Source organism: Salmo salar, chromosome 29 (assembly GCF_965601325.2).
Source record: "Salmo salar chromosome 29, fSalSal1, whole genome shotgun sequence".
NCBI classification, from domain to species: Eukaryota; Metazoa; Chordata; class Actinopteri; order Salmoniformes; family Salmonidae; genus Salmo; species Salmo salar.
In genome coordinates, this window is record NC_138319.1 from 23,770,158 (window position 1) to 23,793,417 (window position 23,260).

At 43.2% G+C, this 23,260-nt stretch overlaps 1 protein-coding gene across 12 annotated transcripts in view; it reads left to right on the forward strand.

The window, feature by feature from the left end:
- The window catches only part of unm_hu7910 (un-named hu7910), a 52,406-nt gene that overhangs the window by 2,124 nt on the left and 27,022 nt on the right, over positions 1-23,260 (forward strand). For 2 of the 12 annotated variants that reach the window (XM_045710650.2, XM_045710652.2), the window contains exons 1-3: positions 2,297-2,559; positions 9,133-9,327; positions 11,395-11,463. In XM_045710650.2, the coding sequence (XP_045566606.2) occupies positions 2,496-2,559; positions 9,133-9,327; positions 11,395-11,463 (328 nt within the window). In that variant the 5' untranslated portion in view covers positions 2,297-2,495. Of the gene's footprint in view, positions 1-2,294; positions 2,560-9,132; positions 9,328-11,394; positions 11,464-14,480; positions 14,673-16,460; positions 16,512-19,276; positions 19,346-20,751; positions 20,797-23,260 lie in introns of those variants that run through there. The other 10 variants (XM_014181309.3, XM_045710642.2, XM_014181310.3 and 7 more) reach the window with 10 other exon arrangements.

Sequence of the window (23,260 nt, forward strand, 5' to 3'; positions counted from 1 at the left end):
TTTACAGGAAGCTCTAAATACTGTAGTGCAGTGGTTCCCAAACGTTTATAGTCCAGCTGCGTACCCCGTCTAGCACCAGGGTCAAAGCACTCTCAAATGTTGTTTTTTGCCATCATTGTAAGCCTGCCACACACACACTATACGATACATTTATTAAACATACGAATGAGTGTGAGTTTTTGTCACAACCCGGTTCGTGGGAAGTGACAAAGAGCTCTTATAGGACCAGGGCACAAATAATAATATAATAATAATCAATAATGTTGCTCTTTATTTAACCATTTTACATATAAAACCTTATTTGTTCATTGAAAATGGTGAATAACTCACCACAGGTTAATGAGAAGGGTGTGCTTGAAGGGATACACATAACTCTGCAATGTTGGGTTGTATTGGAGAGAGTCTCAGTCTTAAGTCATTGTCCACACGCAGTCTGTGCCTGTATTTAGTTTTCATGCTAGTGAGGGCCGAGAATCCACTCTCACATAGGTACGTGGTTGCAAAGGGCATCAGTGTCTTAATAACAGCACGATTTGCCAAGACAGGACACTCTGAGCGCAGCCCAATCCAGAAATCTGTCTGTGGCTTCTGATTAAATTCAATTTTCACAGAACCGCTTGTTGCAATTTCGATGAGGCTCTCTTGTTCAGATATCGGTAAGTGGACTGGAGGCAGGGCATGAAAGGGATAACGAATCCAGTTGTTTGTGTCATCCGTTTCGGGAAAGTACCTGCATAATTGCACACCCAACTCACTCAGGTGCTTCGCTATATCACATTTGACATTGTCTGTAAGCTTGAGTTCATTTGCATACAAAAAAAACATACAATGACGAAAAGACCTGTGTGTTGTCCTTGTTAATGCAGACAGAGAAGAGCTCCAACTTCTTAATCATAGCCTGAATTTTGTCCCGCACATTGAATATAGTTGCAGAGAGTCCCTGTAATCCTAAATTCAGATCATTCAGGCGAGAAAAAGCATCACTCAGATTGGCCAGTCGTGTGAGAAACTCGTCATCATGCAAGCGGTCAGACAAGTGAAAATTATGGTCAGTAAAGAGAACTTTAAGCTCGTCTCTCAATTTTAAAAAAAAAACGTGTCAATACTTTGTCCCTTGATAACCAGCGCACTTCCGTTTGTTGCAAAAGCGTTACATGGTCGCTGCCCATATCATTGCATAGTGCAGAAAATACACGAGAGTTCAGGGGCCTTGCTTTAACAAAGTTAACCATTTTCACTGTAGCCAAAACGTCTTTCAAGCTGTCAGGCATTCCCTTGGCACCAAGAGCCTCTCGGTGGAAGCTGCAGGAGCAACTGCTTGCAAGTGCGTTACCACTCCGCTATGTCTCCCTGTCATGGCTTTTGCTCCATCAGTACAGATACCAACATGAGCAGCAGCTACATTTGGCTACATAAGGACTGTTAGTGGGATTCCCGCGAGAGCGTAATGGTCAATGTGATTGTATGTTAATTATTTGACTAGGCTACCTGTATTTGACATTGTTATTTCACTGAACACTAGATGGTTTAATTAGATTTTTGGCAGTGAAACGAAGCTACTCAGGCGGGGGGGGGGTGTCACGGTTGTCGTATGAACGAGACCAAGGCGCAGCGTGCGTATCTTTCCACATCTTTATTTATATGTGAAACTATGCAATACATACAATAAACTATAAAAAAACAACAAACCGTGACGAAGAGGTACAACATGCACTAACTCAAAATAATCTCCCACAAACACTAGTGGGAAAAACAACTACTTAAATATGATCCCCAATTAGAGACAACGATGACCAACTGCCTCTAATTGGGAATCATATGAAAAAAACAACCTAGAACACAACATAGCAAATTTAAACTAGACAAAAAACAACAGAAATAAATAAACTAGACAAAACCCCCCAGTCACGCCCTGACCTACTCTACCATAGAAAAATACGAGCTCTCTATGGTCAGGACGTGACAGAGGGAAAAATCTCACCCAAATGTATAGCCTCGTTGACTGTTTGAAATTGTGAATAAACAATTTCTTTGGCGTACCCCCGACGGCATTGGTACGCGTACCCCGGTTTGGGAATACCTGCTGAAGTGTAATGACATGCTCAAATTTGAGAAGTTCAAGTTCAACCTCTGCAGCAGATCCTCTCTAAAGATAGTTGAGCATGCAGACATTTCAAGAGGCAACTCTCATGTTGTTACATTGTCTGTGTTTGGACAAGTGCCAATTCTGCTCCACTGTCTTTGTGCGTGCGCACTTCGTTCTGCACAGTCCCCCCTCCGTCCTATTTGGCTATGGCAGAGTAGTGACACACACACACACACACTCGGCATGCCCTCCCCATATTTGTTTGACGGCTCTAAAAATAGTTCCCCGGACCAGTTTGGCCTTATCAAGTTCCAGCTGACTTCTACAACTGATACAGGCGGGGGGGTTTGTCAGAAACTAGGAAAAACCGAGGAGTTCTCTCATCGTGGATCCCACTTCTTCTGACCTGATGGAGGAAACTGTGATGGAGGAACTTATCTGTGAAGAAGCCATATTGGCTGAAGAAATCCCAGGTAGGGTCAAGGGAATTTGTAAATGATAGGCTAATGGTTCTTCTTAACGGCTTCATTCAGAAATGTGGAATGGTAACCGACAATGTGAGGATTGAGTTGTCATTTTGGGTAATGGAGCAGTGTGTGATAGTGTCGGCAGTAACGAAGGGCTTTTACAAAAGGTAGTAGACAGAGCAACCTTGGCCAGCAACCTATTCTAAATGGGTAGCTATTTAAAAGCTCAAACTACTTGTAAAAGGACTAAAGAATATAGAACATGGTGACTTGTCAAGAGGCATGGGTACTGTTGCAAATGTAGGCTAGGTTGTTGTTTGTGACTTAGGCTAGTGTATGTTTGTATATTGCTTGTAACTATAAAGTGTTACCTCGTATACAGCAATGCTTTAGAACTTTTACAGTTACATTAGGGTAGCAGTGTGTTTGTTCCAAACCTGTATCTCTGGAGCCTTTAGTAGTTGAATAACCACCTGTTCACTCTCTCTCGATCTTCCTCGCTCCAGCTCTCCCTACCCCCCTGCCGGTTATGTTGTCATCACCATCACTCTCTCGATCTTCCTCGCTCCAGCTCTCCCTACCCCCCTGCCGGTTATGTTGTCATCACCATCACTCTCTCGATCTTCCTCGCTCCAGCTCTCCCTACCCCCCTGCCGGTTATGTTGTCATCACCATCACTCTCTCGATCTTCCTCGCTCCAGCTCTCCCTACCCCCCTGCCGGTTATGTTGTCACCATCTCTCTCTCGATCTTCCTCGCTCCAGCTCTCCCTACCCCCCTGCCGGTTATGTTGTCATCACCATCACTCTCTCGATCTTCCTCGCTCCAGCTCTCCCTACCCCCCTGCCGGTTATGTTGTCATCACCATCACTCTCTCGATCTTCCTCGCTCCAGCTCTCCCTACCCCCCTGCCGGTTATGTTGTCATCACCATCACTCTCTCGATCTTCCTCGCTCCAGCTCTCCCTACCCCCCTGCCGGTTATGTTGTCACCATCACTCTCTCGATCTTCCTCGCTCCAGCTCTCCCTACCCCCCTGCCGGTTATGTTGTCACCATCACTCTCTCGATCTTCCTCGCTCCAGCTCTCCCTACCCCCCTGCCGGTTATGTTGTCATCACCATCACTCTCTCGATCTTCCTCGCTCCAGCTCTCCCTACCCCCCTGCCGGTTATGTTGTCATCACCATCACTCTCTCGATCTTCCTCGCTCCAGCTCTCCCTACCCCCCTGCCGGTTATGTTGTCATCACCATCACTCTCTCGATCTTCCTCGCTCCAGCTCTCCCTACCCCCCTGCCGGTTATGTTGTCATCACCATCACTCTCTCGATCTTCCTCGCTCCAGCTCTCCCTACCCCCCTGCCGGTTATGTTGTCACCATCACTCTCTCGATCTTCCTCGCTCCAGCTCTCCCTACCCCCCTGCCGGTTATGTTGTCATCACCATCACTCTCTCGATCTTCCTCGCTCCAGCTCTCCCTACCCCCCTGCCGGTTATGTTGTCACCATCTCTCTCTCGATCTTCCTCGCTCCAGCTCTCCCTACCCCCCTGCCGGTTATGTTGTCATCACCATCACTCTCTCGATCTTCCTCGCTCCAGCTCTCCCTACCCCCCTGCCGGTTATGTTGTCACCATCACTCTCTCGATCTTCCTCGCTCCAGCTCTCCCTACCCCCCTGCCGGTTATGTTGTCACCATCTCTCTCTCGATCTTCCTCGCTCCAGCTCTCCCTACCCCCCTGCCGGTTATGTTGTCATCACCATCACTCTCTCGATCTTCCTCGCTCCAGCTCTCCCTACCCCCCTGCCGGTTATGTTGTCATCACCATCACTCTCTCGATCTTCCTCGCTCCAGCTCTCCCTACCCCCCTGCCGGTTATGTTGTCATCACCATCACTCTCTCGATCTTCCTCGCTCCAGCTCTCCCTACCCCCCTGCCGGTTATGTTGTCATCATCATCACTCTCTCGATCTTCCTCGCTCCAGCTCTCCCTAACCCCCTGCCGGTTATGTTGTCACCATCACTCTCTCGATCTTCCTCGCTCCAGCTCTCCCTACCCCCCTGCCGGTTATGTTGTCATCATCATCACTCTCTCGATCTTCCTCGCTCCAGCTCTCCCTACCCCCCTGCCGGTTATGTTGTCATCATCATCACTCTCTCGATCTTCCTCGCTCCAGCTCTCCCTACCCCCCTGCCGGTTATGTTGTCACCATCACTCTCTCGATCTTCCTCGCTCCAGCTCTCCCTACCCCCCTGCCGGTTATGTTGTCATCACCATCACTCTCTCGATCTTCCTCGCTCCAGCTCTCCCTACCCCCCTGCCGGTTATGTTGTCATCACCATCACTCTCTCGATCTTCCTCGCTCCAGCTCTCCCTACCCCCCTGCCGGTTATGTTGTCACCATCACTCTCTCGATCTTCCTCGCTCCAGCTCTCCCTACCCCCCTGCCGGTTATGTTGTCACCATCTCTCTCTCGATCTTCCTCGCTCCAGCTCTCCCTACCCCCCTGCCGGTTATGTTGTCATCACCATCACTCTCTCGATCTTCCTCGCTCCAGCTCTCCCTACCCCCCTGCCGGTTATGTTGTCATCACCATCACTCTCTCGATCTTCCTCGCTCCAGCTCTCCCTACCCCCCTGCCGGTTATGTTGTCATCACCATCACTCTCTCGATCTTCCTCGCTCCAGCTCTCCCTACCCCCCTGCCGGTTATGTTGTCATCACCATCACTCTCTCGATCTTCCTCGCTCCAGCTCTCCCTACCCCCCTGCCGGTTATGTTGTCATCACCATCACTCTCTCGATCTTCCTCGCTCCAGCTCTCCCTACCCCCCTGCCGGTTATGTTGTCATCACCATCACTCTCTCGATCTTCCTCGCTCCAGCTCTCCCTACCCCCCTGCCGGTTATGTTGTCATCACCATCACTCTCTCGATCTTCCTCGCTCCAGCTCTCCCTACCCCCCTGCCGGTTATGTTGTCACCATCTCTCTCTCGATCTTCCTCGCTCCAGCTCTCCCTACCCCCCTGCCGGTTATGTTGTCATCACCATCACTCTCTCGATCTTCCTCGCTCCAGCTCTCCCTACCCCCCTGCCGGTTATGTTGTCATCACCATCACTCTCTCGATCTTCCTCGCTCCAGCTCTCCCTACCCCCCTGCCGGTTATGTTGTCATCACCATCACTCTCTCGATCTTCCTCGCTCCAGCTCTCCCTACCCCCCTGCCGGTTATGTTGTCATCACCATCACTCTCTCGATCTTCCTCGCTCCAGCTCTCCCTACCCCCCTGCCGGTTATGTTGTCATCACCATCACTCTCTCGATCTTCCTCGCTCCAGCTCTCCCTACCCCCCTGCCGGTTATGTTGTCACCATCACTCTCTCTATTCCTGGTTTTATCTTAGCAATTTCCAGAATGAATACTGTCCATATTTATGTTGTGGAAACAAATCACTGTTTCCATGTCCCAACTACTCCTTACATTTAAATTCATATTTTTGTCATTTAGCAGACTCTTATCCAGAGCGACTTACAGGAGCAATTAGGGTTAAGTGCCTTGCTCAAGGACACATTGTGATTGTAAGCCTAGCTGGTTCTAGTGAGCCATTGCAACGCCTCTCGTTGGTTTCACCTTATCCTACAGAGCTTGTGCTTGTGTACAGTCTCTGTCTTCCATATGAGCAATGTTTGTGAAAGCTGTCTAAAGCTAATTTTAGATATGGTTAACCTAATTGATTTATCCAGTTTGAGATGGGCCTATTTTGGTGTGTGAATATCACACTCCCAGAAATGGCAATACAAAGTAGTGCATCATTCTTTTTAAAGACGATTTAATACTTATCTAGATACATGGCCTCTGATACGATACAGGAAAGATACGTTTTAATTTGAAACGATTCGGTGCTATTCGGTTTGATTAGAGAACAAATTAATTTGGTTCGATGCGATGCGATATGATGCACTAACTAACATTTGTTGCGTAAACACACATTTTCCATTCAAAATGAATCTGCTACTGATGGAGCTCATGAGCTCTCTGAGCTAGATCTGTCTGAGCTGTTGTGTGTGTCTATGGTGTATACTATGTAGGTACCTGATCTGAGCCATAAAGGAGACTAGGCATCTACTACCCCACTACCACTATCAGAGGGGGGGTATCAATATTGATCGCTTACAGATTAGCTATGACAGGCATTAAATATATAGCACCATTTTTGATTTCACCCCATCTCAAAATTGAATTGTTTTGACCGTTGGGAAGATTTTAGTGAGATTATTTTCTCCTCCCGCGTTGGCCATGAATGTGAGCCTCACAAAAGTGATTCCTCGTTATGAAATTATCAACTTTATCCTGTATATTTAAAAATAACATATACACTGATTGTTTAAAGCAAAACTACCAAAACTATTGCTCATGGTGAACCTGAACAATCAAAATAAAATCTGTTGTAAGCCCCGATCAGCAGGTATAGCCAGATGAGAGTTGTCCCCGGTAGCTTACTTTTTATTCTGGAAAAAACTCAATTTTCAACAGCGAATAGATAACAATAACCTGGCAAATTTACATAGGTTGTCACTTAACTAATAAAGCCTAATATTGTGCAAAACATTTTATAATTTGAATGCTGAAGGTGCGAGGCAGATGTGCAAGATCAGGAACAGGCTGCGCGAAGTGCGCGAAGCTGGGCACAGTGCGCAGTTTGACTAGGCTACTGATATTCCTTAGGGTTGTTTGGCATGGTCCCATGTGGCTCAATTGGTAGAGCATGGCACTTGCAATGCCAGGGTTGTGGGTTCAATTCCCACGGGGGACTAGTAGAAATGAAAATGCAGTGGTGTAAAAATACTTTAAAGTTAAACTTTTTTGGGGTATCTGTACTTTACTGTTTATATTTATGGCAACTTTTACTTCACTACATTCCTAAAGAAAATGGTGTACATGGTCCATACATTTTCCGTGACACCCAAAAATACTCATTACGTTTTGACAGGAAAATGGTCCAATTCTCACACTTATCAAGAGAACATCTCTGGTCATCCCTACTGCCTCTGATCTGGCAGACTCACTAAACACAAATGCTTTGTTTGTAAATTATGTCTGAGTGTTGGTGTTCACCTGGCTATCCGTAAAGAAAAAAATTAATAAATTGTGCCGTCTGGTTTGCTTAATATTAGGAAATTGAAATGATTTATACATTAACTTTTGATACTTAAGTAGTATACATGATACTTAAGTAGTATTTTACTGGGTGACTTTCACTTGAGTAATTTTCTATTAAGGTATCTTTACTTCTACTCAAGTATGACAATTGAGTACTTTTTCCACCACTGTGAAAATGTATGCACTCACTACTGCAAGTCGCTCTAGATAAGAGCGTCTGCGAAATGCCTAAAATGTCAAATGTAATGGAAAATGACTTGTAGATCAATGACTGTCCACACAGTTACATGCTTAGTTCCACACTGAAGGAGAGGATACATAAGTTGTCACACAAGATGAGGTATTTTCGGAAGGTAGAAAGAAAGTAATATGAGCAAAATAAAATGGCGAATCGTAACGTTTGAATCGACTTTCTGACCGATGCGCGCTACATTTGGATCGGTTTAGGGTCTGTGGACCGGTGCAGTCATATCTTACATCTCTGTTTCATACACTTTTTCATTGAAGAACCCAAGAGAGAAATCTATAACCTTTCGAGGATCCAGCATGACCTTTAGGCAATCAACCAGTTATTTTGTAGTGGAGACTATGACATTTCTTTCTTTACACATCCAGAACAAGAGCCTATGATGTGGAGTTATACCATCAGACATCACCTCTCTGCGAACCTATGGAGTTTCCTCGTGTGAATAGCCTATGTCACTAGGAAGTATGCCAACTTGAGACTACCCCTCAACTATTAGAGGTGGAATACCCCTCCTAGGTCTCACTTTAAACATGTGTAGGTAATGGGGGGGGTCCAGACCAGGGAGAACCAGATCTCGCTTGGTGTTTCATACACCTTGTTCCTCATGTAGAGATATAGGTTAGTTAACCAATATTACGTTTCATACTGGGACGTCTTGCATTTCAAAGGTACAACAACAACTTTTTGGCCTACCTGTCATAAAGCTTGTCTTGCCTGGTGCTACTATGGGCAACCTTGAGTTGAGCCTGTCGGACTAGTCAGGGGCTGGGGCCTTTAAGTCTTCTGCCTGCCTCTGTCATTCAGTCATTTGATCCAGGCAGGGTTATTTTCTAACCGGACTTCAGCATCCCCCTCACTCGTCCTCTACTCTGATCTGCTCGCACTCTAACTCACAGCTTCTGTGGAAGGCCACTGGGCTAAGAATGGCTCCCGTTTCCTTCAGTCCTGTCAATCACAATGACTGAAAGTCCAGTCCAAATTATATTTACATTTTAGACATTTAGCAGATGCCCTTATCCAGAGTGACTTACACTAGTGCATTCACCTTAAGATGTCTAGGCGAGAAAACAACATAACACAGTCGTAGCAAGTACATCTTCCAAAATGACTGCGATCTGTCCAGTACCCTATGCCCCAGTCAGAATAATTGACATATGCTCATTGTGTTCTTCTTTTCCAGAGGTGAAGCCCGCAGCAGTGGTGAATAAGAATGGTGTGAAAGCGGAGGCTGCTATTGCTAGTGGGGGTGGAGGTGCTGCTAGTGGTTTTAGCGGCACTAAGATCTTCACCTGGTTCATGGTTCTGGCTCTGTTGGGGGTGTGGAGCTCCGTGGCCGTGGTGTGGTTAGAATTGGTGGACTACGACAACGTTATTGGTGAGTCACCTGACCTCCCCTCATTCCTATGATAAACAGTAATGCTTTATTTTACAGCCCGGTTTAAGCTGGTACCTGGTAATTACATGTTACTAAGAATGCACTATGCTGTAACAATACTTACCTCATAGAATTCAACACTATTGGTAACTACCTGGTACCAAATGGGAGTGACGCTTATGTCAATGAATCCCAAAGAAACCACAGTGTAATTCCAATGCTATTATTATTTTATTAGGTTACTGTTTTAACAAATAACTACTGTGTTGGCAGGCTGTAACCTTTATCTGATACAACTATTGCCTTGTTTTATCTCTCAAGATAAGAATGCACAACGTTACTAAATGTTTGTATTGATATATATTGTGTAGAGCAGGTAATGATTTTCTATCATGTAGAATATAGGGCATTGGGTGTTAGTATGCTACAGTACATGTTTAGCCTAAATTGAGTATAGCCCTCCACTCCAGTATTTCCCAACTCCAGTTGACAAGTACCCCCAACAGCACATGTTTTTGTTGTAGCCCTGGATAAACTCACCTGATTCAGCTTGTCAACTAGTCATCAAGCCCTGGGTGAGTTGAATCAGGTGAGTTTGTTTGGGGTTACAACAGAAACGTGTGTATTAGGTGGGGACTGGAGTTGGTAAACACTGGTCTAGATGATGTTCTGTCCTCATAGCTTACTCTAGACACGTAGGAACAGCACTTCATGCCTTCTCTGACTCATACAGGAACCAAAATGTTGTATGTGGTTTAGACAGGAACACATATCAGACAGGAAGCCATGACATACTGTTTTAACTTTTCAATAAGATATTTAAGGGGAAAGATGAATTAGTACTGATATTAGTAAAAGGTTTTGTAAAAAATAATAATTTAGTAACCAATTTAATGTGTAGCGTGAAGTAGGCACAATACTGACACTGTTTAATGAACTTTTGATCTGGATGGTACCCCTAAAAACACAATGTGCCTGTGTGTCTTAATCTTGCATGCAGCGAGAGCAAAGGAATTCCCTTTTAACTTTTCAGAGGTTTTACAAGGTATTTATGGTCTTTGCTTGCATGCATCACCAAACAACTCAAACCCATCTGTCATACTTCACAAAAATATATTAAATTCTATCTGTTATTAGTTCTGAATAGTTTACATTATAATATGCCTCAAAGTAATGATTTAACAATATGCAGTACCAACGTATTTGTCTTGGCTTGCTGATGTTGCATGCACCATACTGTAAATCCACCTTTGACTCATACTGAAAGTGCTTCATTCTCATATCTCAGAATTCTTTGAATTGAAAGTATAGCTCCATTTCATCAAGGCCCTGCGACAGACTAGCGTCCTATCCAGGGGCGTACTTGTACATCATGCTGCCTCACGCTACATAAACATGAGCCCATGGGTCACTTCAGCTCAGACAAGGCTTACTCGCTTAGGTTTACTTATAGCTTCATTTTCTTATCCCCTCACCTCCCAACCTTTTGACCAGAAAATTCACTTCATTTCCCAAACAGTTTTAGTTTTACTGTGATTGTGAACTCCCTGATTATTTAAAGGATCAGTTCTCCGTTCTGAATAAATCTGTGTGTGTGTGTAGTCACTGGTCTGTGTGACCTCACTCAGGCAGTGTGTGTAACTACAGGAAGTCAGTCTGTGGTACAGCTATGTCTGCAGAGTGCAGTCAGAGACGAGTGGCTGCTGCTTTGTCTACTGTGTGTCTATACTGCTGCAGTTCAGCAGAATCACCTTGACCACACCCCCCCACCCCCCATGTCCCCCTCAGAAATGTAATAAGAATTCAGAGCTGAGATGCGGGCTGTAAATATGATACGGTTCCACTTTGAGCACCATAGCATGACTTCATTGGCATGTAGTGATGTATCACTACAACCCAAAGGATCACATTAAAGAAAGCAAATGATCTGTTAACTGTTTCTAATTACAGAGGAAGTTAATGTCCCACAATGATTTTCATGGATAGGCCAAGAATAGGCATATTTGTGGAAAGGACTGTACTCTGAATGTTTTTTATGGCATGACCCTATCTATGACCTTTTCGCAGGTAAACTTTCAGCGTATGACGCAGATGGCGACGGTGACTTCGATGTGGAGGACGCCAAAGTACTACTCGGCAAGTGCATTTTTAATAATGATCTTTTTGTGACCTCTACAGTAAATGTTACTTGTGCATGACTGACTTGGTTTCTTTAGTTTGAGTACCAGTGCAATCAACTAAACAGCTTACTTAGAGCTTACTTAGATGGGAAAAACTCAAGTGTGTAACTTTAAAACCAGACATTTTTGTTGATGCTGTGAATGAATCTTCACATCAAAAAATAGTTCCATGAAAGTACTCCTGGACACAGTTGTTCAGAAGTAAATCTTTTGTTTAGTGTGCAGCTCAGAAGAGCTTGAAGTCCTCTGGCAGCCTCTTCACAGCATTATTTAACTCCTACAACAGCTGCAACAACACTACATTTCTGTAGTGAGATATAGCTGAAAACCAATGTAACCATAGTGCTTATGATTGTAATATTGGCCACCAGCCGCATGTACAGTGCCTTAGGAAAGTATTCAGGCCCCTTGACTTTTTCTACATTTTGTTAGGTTACAGCCTTATTAAAAAATGTATTAGATTGATGGGGGGGAACAATCGACACACAATACCCCATAATGACAAAGCAAAAACCTTTGCTTCATAATCGTCGCCAAACCCACTGGCTCCAGGTCATCTACAAGACCCTGCTAGGTAAAGTCCCCCGCTCACTGGTCACCATAGCAGCACCCACCTGTAGCACGCGCTCCAGCAGGTATATCTCACTGGTCACCCCCAAAGCCAATTCCTCCTTTGGCCGTCTCTCTTTCCAGTTCTCTGCTGCCAATGACTGGAACGAACTACAAAAATCTCTGAAACTGGAAACACTTATCTCCCTCACTAGCTTTAAGCACCAGCTGTCAGATCAGATCACTGCACCTGTACATAGCCCATCTATAATTTAGCCCTACCTCTTCCCCTACTGTATTTATTTTATTTATTTTATTTTGCTCCTTTGCACACCATTAACTCTATTTCTACTTTGTACTTTCTTCTACTACAAATCTACCATTCCAGTGTTTTACTTGCTATATTGTATTTACTTTGCCACCATGGACTTTTTTTTTGCCTTCACCTCCCTTATCTCACCTCATTTGCTCACATTGTACATAGACTTATTTTTCTACTGTATTATTGACTGTATATTTGTTTTACTCCATGTGTAACTCTGTGTTGTTGTATGTTGTCGAACTGCTTTGCTTTATCTTGGCCAGGTCGCAATTGTAAATGAGAACATGTTCTCAACTTGCCTACCTGGTTAAATAAAGGTAAATTAAATTAAAAAAAACAAAAAAAAACAGGTTTTTAGATTTCTTTTCACAAAACGATATGGGAAAAAATATGAAATCACATTTTACCTAAGTATTCAGACCCTTTTCTCAGTATTTGGTTGAAGCACCTTTGGCAGCGATTACAGCCTTGAGTCTTTTTGGGTATAACGCTACAAGCTTGGCACACCTGTAAGTGGGGAGTTTCTCCCATTCTTCTCTGCAGATCCTCTCAAGCTCTCTCAGGTTGGATGGGGAGTGTTGCCGCACAGCTATTTTCAGGTCTCTCCAGAGATGTTTGATCGGGTTCAAGTCTGAGCTCTGGCTGGGCCACTCAAGGACATTGAGGCTTGTCCTGAAGCCACTCCTGCGTTGTCTTGGCTGTGTGCTTAAGGTTGTTGTCCTGTTGGAAGGTTAACCTTCACCCCAGTCTGAGGTTATGAGCACTCTGGAGCAGGTTATCATCAAGGATCTCTCTGTATGACGCTGCCACCACCATGCTTCACCGTAGGGATGGTGCCAGGTTTCCTCCATACGTGACACTTGGCATTCAGGCCAAAGAGTTCAATCTTGGTTTCATCAGTCCAGATAATCTAATTGTTTCTCATGGTCTGAGAGTCTTTAGGTGCCTTTTGGCAAACTCCAAGTGGGCTGTCATGTGCCTTTTACTGAGGAGTGGCTTCTGTCTGGTCACTCTACCATAAAGGCATGATTGGTGGAGTGCTGCAGAGATGGTTGTCCTTCTGGAAGGTTCTCCCATCTCCACAGAGGAACTCCAGAGCTCTGTTAGAGTAACCATTGGTTTCTTGGTCACCTTCCTGAACAAGACCCTTCTCCTCCGATTGCTCAGTTTGGCTGGATAGCCAACTCTAGGAAGAGTCTTGGTGGTTTCAAACTTCTTCCATTTAAGAATGATGGAGGCCACTGTGTTCTTGGGGACCTTCAATGCTGCAGAAATGTTTTGGTACCCTTCACCAGATCTGTGCCTCGTTACAATCCTGTCTTGGAGCTCTACAGACAATTCCTTCGACCTCATGGCTTGGCTTTTGCTCTGACATGCGCTGTCAACTGGGGGACCTTATATAGACAGGTGTGTGCCTTTACAAATCATGTAAAATCAATTGAATTTACCTCAGGTGGACTCCAATCAAGTTGTAGAATCATCTCAAGGGTGACCAATGGAAACAGGATGCACCTGAGCTTAATTTCGAGTCTCATAGCAAAGGGTCTGAATACTTATGTAAATAAAAAAAAATCTAAAACCTGTTTTCGCTTTGTCATTATGGGGTATTGTGTGGAGATTGCTTAGGATTTATTTTTATTTTATCAATTTTAGAATAAGGCTGTAACATAACAAAGTGTGGAAAAAGTCAAGGGGTCTGAATACTTTCTGTATCTACAATACTGGCACATCACTGACACTTCACGTTCCCATAATGCCTAGCCTAATAGCTCTTGTCCTGTGTGGCCTAATAAAGGGACTAATAAAGACTTAACCAATCAAAGACAAGGACTAATGACTGTCCCTGACTGACTAAAAACACTGAGTAGGGTTGGTTGCAGTACCTCTGTCCATAGCTGACAGCGACATTTCAAAATTCTACACTTTCAGACAGCTACACTCTCAACTTTTAAAGGGGGTATTTTCTTGTCGCTCTTCTTATACGCCTCTCTCTTTCCTGCATTACCATCCACTCTCTTCATTTCTCTTCCCTTCCCTCTCTCCATCCTCTATCCTCTCTTTCCTCTTCTCTTCCCCCTTGTTTTCCTCCTCTCTCTCGTCAGGCTTGACCAAAGAGGGCGGTGAAATTACTAATGAAAATGCAGATTCCCTAGAGGAAATCTTCAGTATTTTAGCCGAGGAGGGCTCAGATTGGTTTCACGGCTTCTTCACGTTTCTCTATGACGTGATCACTCCTCCCGTAGAGAAGGTGGAGGATCCAGAGAGTGAGACAGCAGAGGAGGAGGGTGATGCTGGTACGTCCCAGAACGGTGCTGGGGTTCAGGGCGTTATATTAGACCTACAGGATCAGTAGTCAAAAGCTCCTGAGCGTTCCACTCCTAGCTTCCCATCCATGAGGAGCACAACGAGACTAGTCTACTGTGTGAGGTCTAAGGTCACTCAAAGGTCACCTCACCCCTCAACTCTAACTGGAGGAAATTGAAAATTGCGCTGGTCGTGTCAAAGGAAGGACATTGTCTCTGTGAAAAGAATGTCTGAAAAGAGGATATTATGTTTTTGTCCTCCTCGACTTTGGACTTGCTGCTATGGTGCTTGTCATTGGGAATATTGGCGTGGACTTTTATGCTTTGCACTTTTTCTAAGCTTTTGCACTACTCATCGTCGTTGTGATGCACATATTCTTTGTACATCTTTGTTCTGGCTGAATTAGTCATGTATGTGCTATTTAAATCTTTTAATTTTGCCAGTTAAACTGAATTTGTCATTTCTGCTTTTAGACCATTGGTAAAAAAGAAGAAGAAGGGATTTGAACGTAATCAGTTAATCTATACTCTTAAAAGCCTTACAGTAATTCCCTTTAATCAGAAATGTCAATTTAGTATTTTATCTTTATAACCAACCACTGACCATCCACATAACACTGTTCAGGCTTCTGATAACGTTGTATTTCGCAGTTTATGTGTCTCATAGTTTAATTCACCAAAAAGTATGATGTCATGTATCTTTTTAGCAGTGCAACATTGGATGCTGCAGTACATGCCGTTTTCTATCCTCATGTCAGCAATGTTCACCTTTTTTGGATTAGCTTGCTGGGCTATTTGTAGTGATGTGATCTTCATTCAAAACATGCTGTATCTATTTGCACTGTCTATTCTAAGACTAGCAGTTGTCTCGCTTTTCCCAACAGTAGTACGTTAATTCAGTTTAGCAAGGATGACTACTTTGTCTAAATTCCTATGACTCAATGGTATTAGGCCTACATCTGGAAAGGACTAACACTGAGTGTGTTGTTGGCGTGATGCTGGAATGATGCACAAATGCATTGTGAATGACCAAATGACCACTGAATTTGCAACTCCGCAGTGTTTTTGCATTTCTATTTGAAGGAAATGTGTGTTAAACTGTAACTGCTAATCAACCACCATGCTATTATTGGATTGAAGAGAAGTTCCCAAAGTTCACCCATCTCTTGCCAAACAGCCCCACAAAGCTCAGCCTGAACCCCAGAGTTTAGGAATGTCGTCCACATTCACTTTAAGCCATGTGTGCTAAGTATTTACGGAGGGGTTTCAGACTGTTTTCAGTTTTTTTATTTACCGAAGGTCACGGTGACCAGGAGAGGGTGTATTTCTGTTGCAGACTGGAAGGACAATAGGCCAGAGTTTAGGCCATTTTTGAAAACAAACAATTTTAAGTAGGCCTATTGCAATATGTAGTACTATTCTATTAATATCTTGACGTAAAATATCTGAACACTGCATTTTGTTTGTTATGTAGTGAGGTAAAGTTTTAGCACCTGTCTAATAAATATGACTATCAGTGTTGATGGAACTATTTTATGTGTAGTGTCTACTATCTACAAACATGGGCACTATCAAAGATTATGGGCATCGGTGAAGTGTTATGCCTTTTGTACAGGAGTGGATCATGACAGGAATAAGTGACTTCTTTCTGTTTCATATAGATTGAGCGATTGTGTCATATTTGCGGTGTGATGCACTCTTTTGAAAGGGCACGTACAGTCCCCTCCGACATGGTCCATGCTGTGGCTAATATCTTTTTTGTTTTTGTTTGTATGTTAGACGAAAAAGGGGTCAAAGTTGCTGCTCCCAAAAAGGAAACGCTGAAAGAAGGTACATTCTCCCGGCTGGTTGCTCCCTGTGCGTTTTGACTTTGGTCTACATTTGGAGTTTTTTGCTAAACTCCCTCATGACCCTTAATATTGCCTAGTAAATGGACCAACCCTCAACAACAAAAACATACTGTGTCGAAATATGTGTCACTGTTGCTAATGTTCTTCTTACTTTGACATAATTAGAGGACAAGAAAAAAGGTCTCTTCCTTGAATTTCTTTTCCAGAATGATTTTATTCTCTTTGGGAATAAAAGTATAATTTTTGTCTGTGCGTGTTGTGTGTGCGTACGTGTGTTTTAAATTGGAAAATGTATTTCTGGTGGGCATGACATGGTCACACTTTGTGTGAGAATCAACTTTCTCTGGACTGTGGATCTTCGCTCTGTTTGAGTGTGCACCATGGACCACCAGCCCTTTGACAGACAGTGCATCAGTCAGGGATCAGAGGTAGAAGACTTCATACGTGGAAATATTGTATCACTCACGTGGTGTTTTGACCAAGAAGCAAATCATATGCCTCTTAACTTCATGCAACACCTCGGTCAAAACTGTGATTGAAATTATCTTGTGTTGCACTGTTGCCTCTCATTTTGAAGAGAGAGAAGATAGTTTTGTCTTGTGTGTAGCCAAACAAGGCCTGAGTTTAAACTTGTTGTTCAAATGAGTATAGAGGTTGGATTATTGTTTACCATCAATTTTATATCGCACTTTTCATCTGTTTACTCCATTCAGAAGACTGGGGTCAGAGCCAGGGATCACCCATTCTTTTTTTACCTAGTCGGCTCTGAGATTTGAACCAGCAACTGTTCGGTTACTGGCCCAATGCTCCTAACCGCTTGGATAAGACGAACTGCAACTCGTACAGGCTGTTGTAAGGCAAAATTAAATCTCATTAGGGGTTTGAAGTTGTTCCCTGTTCAGAATAGATCTCATTCCTAAATATATATACACTGCTCAAAAAAATAAAGGGAACACTTAAACAACACAATGTAACTCCAAGTCAATCACACTTCTGTGAAATCAAACTGTCCACTTAGGAAGCAACACTGATTGACAATAAATGTCACATGCTGTTGTGCAAATGGAATAGACAACAGGTGGAAATTATAGGCAATTAGCAAGACACCCCCAATAAAGGAGTGGTTCTGCAGGTGGGGACCACAGACCACTTCTCAGTTCCTATGCTTTCTGGCTGATGTTTTGGTCACTTTTGAATGCTGGCGGTGCTTTCACTCTAGTAGTAGCATGAGACTACAACCCACACAAGTGGCTCAGGTAGTGCAGCTCATCCAGGATGGCACATCAATGCGAGCTGTGGCAAGAAGGTTTGCTGTGTCTGTCAGCGTAGTGTTCAGAGCATGGAGGCGCTACCAGGAGACAGGCCAGTACATCAGGAGACGTGGAGGAGGCCGTAGGAGGGCAACAACCCAGCAGCAGGACCGCTACCTCCGCCTTTGTGCAAGGAGGAGCAGGAGGAGCACTGCAAGAGCCCTGCAAAATGTCCTCCAGCAGGCCACAAATGTGCATGTGTCTGCTCAAATGGTCAGAAACAGACTCCATGAGGGTGGTATGAGGGCCCGACGTCCACAGGTGGGGGTTGTGCTTACAGCCCAACACCATGCAGGACATTTGGCATTTGCCAGAGAACACCAAAATTGGCAAATTCGCCACTGGCGCCCTGTGCTCTTCACAGATGAAAGCAGGTTCACACTGAGCACGTGACAGACATGACAGAGTCTGGAGATGCCGTGGAGAACGTTCTGCTGCCTGCAGCATCCTCCAGCATGACCGGTTGGCGGTGGGTCAGTCATGGTGTGGGGTGGCATTTCTTTGGGGGGCCGCACAGCCCTCCATGTGCTCGCCAGAGGTACCCTGACTGCCATTAGGTACCGAGATGAGATCCTCAGACCCCTTGTGAGACCATATGCTGGTGCGGTTGGCCCTGGGTTCCTCCTAATGCAAGACAATGCTAGACCTCATGTGGCTGGAGTGTGTCAGCAGTTCCTGCAAGAGGAAGGCATTGATGCTATGGACTGGCCCGCACGTTCCCCAGACCTGAATCCAATTGAGCACATCTAGGACATCATGTCTCGCTCCATCCACCAATGCCACGTTGCACCACAGACTGTCCAGGAGTTGGCGCCACCTCATCAGGAGCATGCCCAGGCGTTGTAGGGAGGTCATACAGGCACGTGGAGGCCACACACACTACTGAGCCTCATTTTGACTTGTTTTAAGGACATTACATCAAAGTTGGATCAGCCTGTAGTGTGGTTTTCCACTTTAATTTTGAGTGTGACTCCAAATCCAGACCTCCATGGGTTGATAAATTGGATTTCCATTGATTATTTTTGTGTGATTTTGTTGTCAGCACATTCAACTATGTAAAGAAAAAAGTATTTAATAAGATTATTTCTTTCATTCAGATCTAGGATGTGTTGTTTAAGTGTTCCCTTTATTTTTTTGAGCAGTATATATATAATAATATATAGTTTGGTTACTTTTGGGTCTTATTGGACTTTTTAACAAGCCTACATGAAAGACCATGAACTAGGCAGAGGCACAATAAAGGTTAAATTATTATACTTTTTTTTTTTAAAGCGGCACAACGTATTTGATTAACTTAAATGTGTTTTCAGCGACTGAATGACTGTTGACTTTGGTATAATTGATGCACTTTGCATTCTGGGATAGCATGATCACTTCTTCTTCATTTGACACACACTTAACTTTTGTTTCTCTTTGTACCCTGAAAACAATTCAGCTGAGAATATTGTCGAGGTTCCTGTTCCAAAAACAGAAAAGACAAAAGGTAGCCTACTATTTAATGGTGGTGAGTCTGTTGTATGAGTCAATTCTTGTTGACCGTTGGTGAAGCTAAAAAGCTCTTCCTTTCTTCATTTTTTTGGTTTTTTAAACAAACCTGTGGATGCTATGAAAAAAGTCAAACCTGAAGGTACTTTAACTGATATTTAGTTTAAGTCCAGTTTCATTGAGTTTTAATCTGTCAGGAAAATGGTAATGTGTGTTGCATATGCGTGTGGTTTATCATGAATATAATCATCAGTCATACTTTCAAGACGTTGAGTTTTGAATCTGTAGTGGTTGTTGTAATGACACCTGTATTCATGCCCCAAACTTTCTGTGGGGCATGGACAGGGGTCAGAGGTACATTGGCCTAATGCTAACGATCTCTGTTGAGAAAGAAAGTATTTTTAATGACCTAAAACCCATGACTGTTGACACCTATACGATGGAGACATCCTTCTGCTCCAGGTCACCTTAAAGCAAATTTGTTTGCATCCAGGACGACTTCACATACTTGGGTCTAATTTCTCAATATTCTTAAGAGATGTTGGGTTAGGGGATGAAGAGGGTGGCTATTGTAAAGCTACTAGTGTGAGTAGTTGTTTAACAGTAGAGCTCACCATTGTCTTACTTGTGAGTAGTTTATAGGCTTTGTGGTCCTTTGTAGCCCAGTTGGTTGAGCATGGCACTTGTAACGCCAGGGTAGTGGGTTCCATTCTCAGGATCACCCATACGCAAAATGCATGCACACATGACTAAGTTGCTTTGGATAAAAGCGTCTGCTAAATGTCATATTATGATAACATTCGTTCACATACCTGACATAATTCACATATGCCTAACTGCGTGGATGTGTTCCACCATTTTCACACACATTTTCTTGCTAATTACTGCGTTACATTTTTAATCCATTCCTAAATGGGCCAATTGTGTGCCGCCCTATGGGACTCCCAATGCAGTCTGGATTCGAACCAGGTACTATAGTGACGCCTCTTGCACTGAGATGCAGTGCCTTAGACCGCTACACCACTCGGGAGCCCTTCCAATAGTTCGCCTAATTTCAGTTTGTGACAAAACAGGCAAGTGTATCAATAATTTTTACATAAGCAAAAATATTGTATTTTCACCTGTTCGAAGCAGGTGTACAAAACCGAAAGTAAAAGATGCAAAAACAAAACTTAAGCATGGGAAGCATAGAAATAGCGCACATAGAACAGATCTACCGCTTCTTAGACTTGCTTTAAATGAGTGTCAGAGCTAAGTGTCAGATCTATAACTCACATTTCTATGTGAATTTAATGGGGTCGCCCGAAAAGTTACATATTGCAGCTTTAAAGGTGCCTGAATTCTATCAACCATGGCTGTAATTTTATTGTGAAGTAGCTCTAATGTCCTTGGTGTTTTATTACTGTTCTTCCTCTCCCAAATCAGATGAGAGTCCTGGAGAGGTGGCTTCTAAAAAGAACAGAACAAAAGGTATCAGCATGTTGCATTTGGTTGTTAGACGAAAGTGAACTTCGTTGGTGTGTGAATGTTTTGCCTGACGTGCACTGACAATTGAATTGTGTCTTTGCTTGCATCCCTCTTGGTTATTAAACATGACAAAACGCTGTATTGATAATGAAATTTAAGATTGATTGATTATCCTAATTAGTTGACGGATTAATCGGCATGGCCGATTTAATTAGGGCCGATTTCAAGTTTTCATAACAATCGGTAATCTGTATTTTTGGATGCTGATTATGGCCGATTACATTGCACTCCACGAGGAGACTGCGTGGCAGGCTGACCACTTGTTACGCGAGTGCAGCAAGGAGCCAAGTTAAGTTGCTAGCTAGCATTAAACTTATCTTATAAAAAACAATCAATCTTAACATAATCACTAGTTAACTACACATGGTTGATGATATTACTCGTTTATCTAGCTTGTCCTGCGTTGCCTATAATCAATGCGGTGCCTGTTAATTTATCATCGGATCACAGCCTATTTCGCCAAACGGGTGAAGATTTAGCAAGCGCATTCGTGAAATAAGCACTGTCGTTGCACCAATATGTAGACTTATGGATGCCACCCTAGATAAAATATGGAACGGTTCCGTATTTCACTGAAAGAATAAAGGTTTTGTTTTCGAAATTATAGTTTCCAGATTTGACCATATTAATAATGACCTAAGGCCCGTATTTCTGTGTGTTTATTATATTATAATTAAGTCTATGATTTGATATTTGATTAAGCAGTCTGACTGAGCGGTGGTAGACAGCAGCAGGCTCGTAAGCATTCATTCAAACAGCACTTTCCTGCGTTTGCCAGCAGCTCTTCGCTGTGCTTCAAGCATTGCCCTGTTTATGACTTCAAGCCTATCAACTCCCGAGATTAGGCTGGCAATACTAAAGTGCCTATAAGAACATCCAATAGTCAAAGGTATATGAAATACAAATGGTATAGAGAGAAATAGTACTATAATTCCTATAATAACTACAACCTAAAACGTCTTAACTGGAAATATTGAAGACTCATGTTAAAAGGAACCACCAGCTTTCATATGTTCTCATGTTCTGAGCAAGGAACTTAAACGTTAGCTTTTTTACATGGCACATATTGCACTTTTACTTTCTTCTCCAACACTGTGTTTTTGCATTATTTAAACCAAATTGAACATGTTTCATTATTTATTTGAGACTAAATTGATTTTATTTATGTATTATATTAAGTTAAAATAAGTGTTCATTCAGTATTGTTGTAATTGTCATTATTACAAATATATATATATATATATATAAAAATCGGCCTATTAATCGGTATTAGCTTTTTTTTTTTGGTCCTCCAATAATCTGTATCGGTATCGGTGTTAAAAAATCATAATCGGTCGACCTCTAATCCTAATACGTAATGTGTGCCATTAATCTGAATAACCTTGTTTTTCTGATGTGATTTGATTCGTTTGATTTAGTGGTGTTGAAACGACTGGAGTGAGTTGTTAGGATGAATCAACTCCATGAAGAGTTGTGGAATCGTCCGCCATGAGATGTGCAGCATGTTGATTCACATGTTGAACTCTAGTCCGGTCGGTGTGTTTTTTTTAACACTTATTACCATGGATGTGATGTAATAAGAAAATAACCCGGAATGTGCTAACGTAGTACCAGCAGCAACAAGGTGAAAACTGTAGATGTTCAATCTCAGCCTTGTTTTAGCCTATTGTCCTAAAGCTATTTGATCAACTCTAATATGTCATATGTATTGTAATAGCAGGACAAGCAAGCCATCCAGTCTGGATGCAGAAGTAGCAAAGTTGCAGAGGGAAGTCCTCAAACTCCAGAAGAAAAGACTGCAGCTGGAAATTGAGAAATTAATACTCAATCAGGAGAAAATAAAGAGAGCAGGGAAATTACAATTAGAGTTTTAGTCGAGCGTGAACATTTTAAGCACGGCCCGACCAGAGCCTAAGGAGAGACAGGTGGTCAATGCTCTGCAGCTCGAAGCATGAGGCGGCCCAGAAAGCCCAGGGAATGTTACAGGCTGAACTCAATGAGGAGAAAGTGGGGGAGGAAATTGAACAAGAAGACTAAAGACAGGCTGAGAATATTCTTGCTAACGAGGAGGAGAGACAATTGGCCAGAGTGCTGGAGCTCAAGAGGCAAGTGGTGGCCCAAAAGTCCAGGAAATGCTAGAGGCTTAACTCGGAAGAGGAAAGAGAGGCTGAGAGGTGAGCGCAGGTGTAAGCAGAGAAAGAAAGGCTAGAGAAAGAGAGCGTTTTGAAGTAGTTCAAGGAGGGAGAAGAAAAAGAGTCTGAATAACTGTAGACTATACAGTCACTTCAGTTTAATTTCCTACACTGGTTTGGTTGTTACAATAAAGCACCACCAAACTATAGCCTGCATATTGGAGTTTTTCTTAAATTTTGTTAACAATGTTGTGAACACCCTTTAGTGATCAATG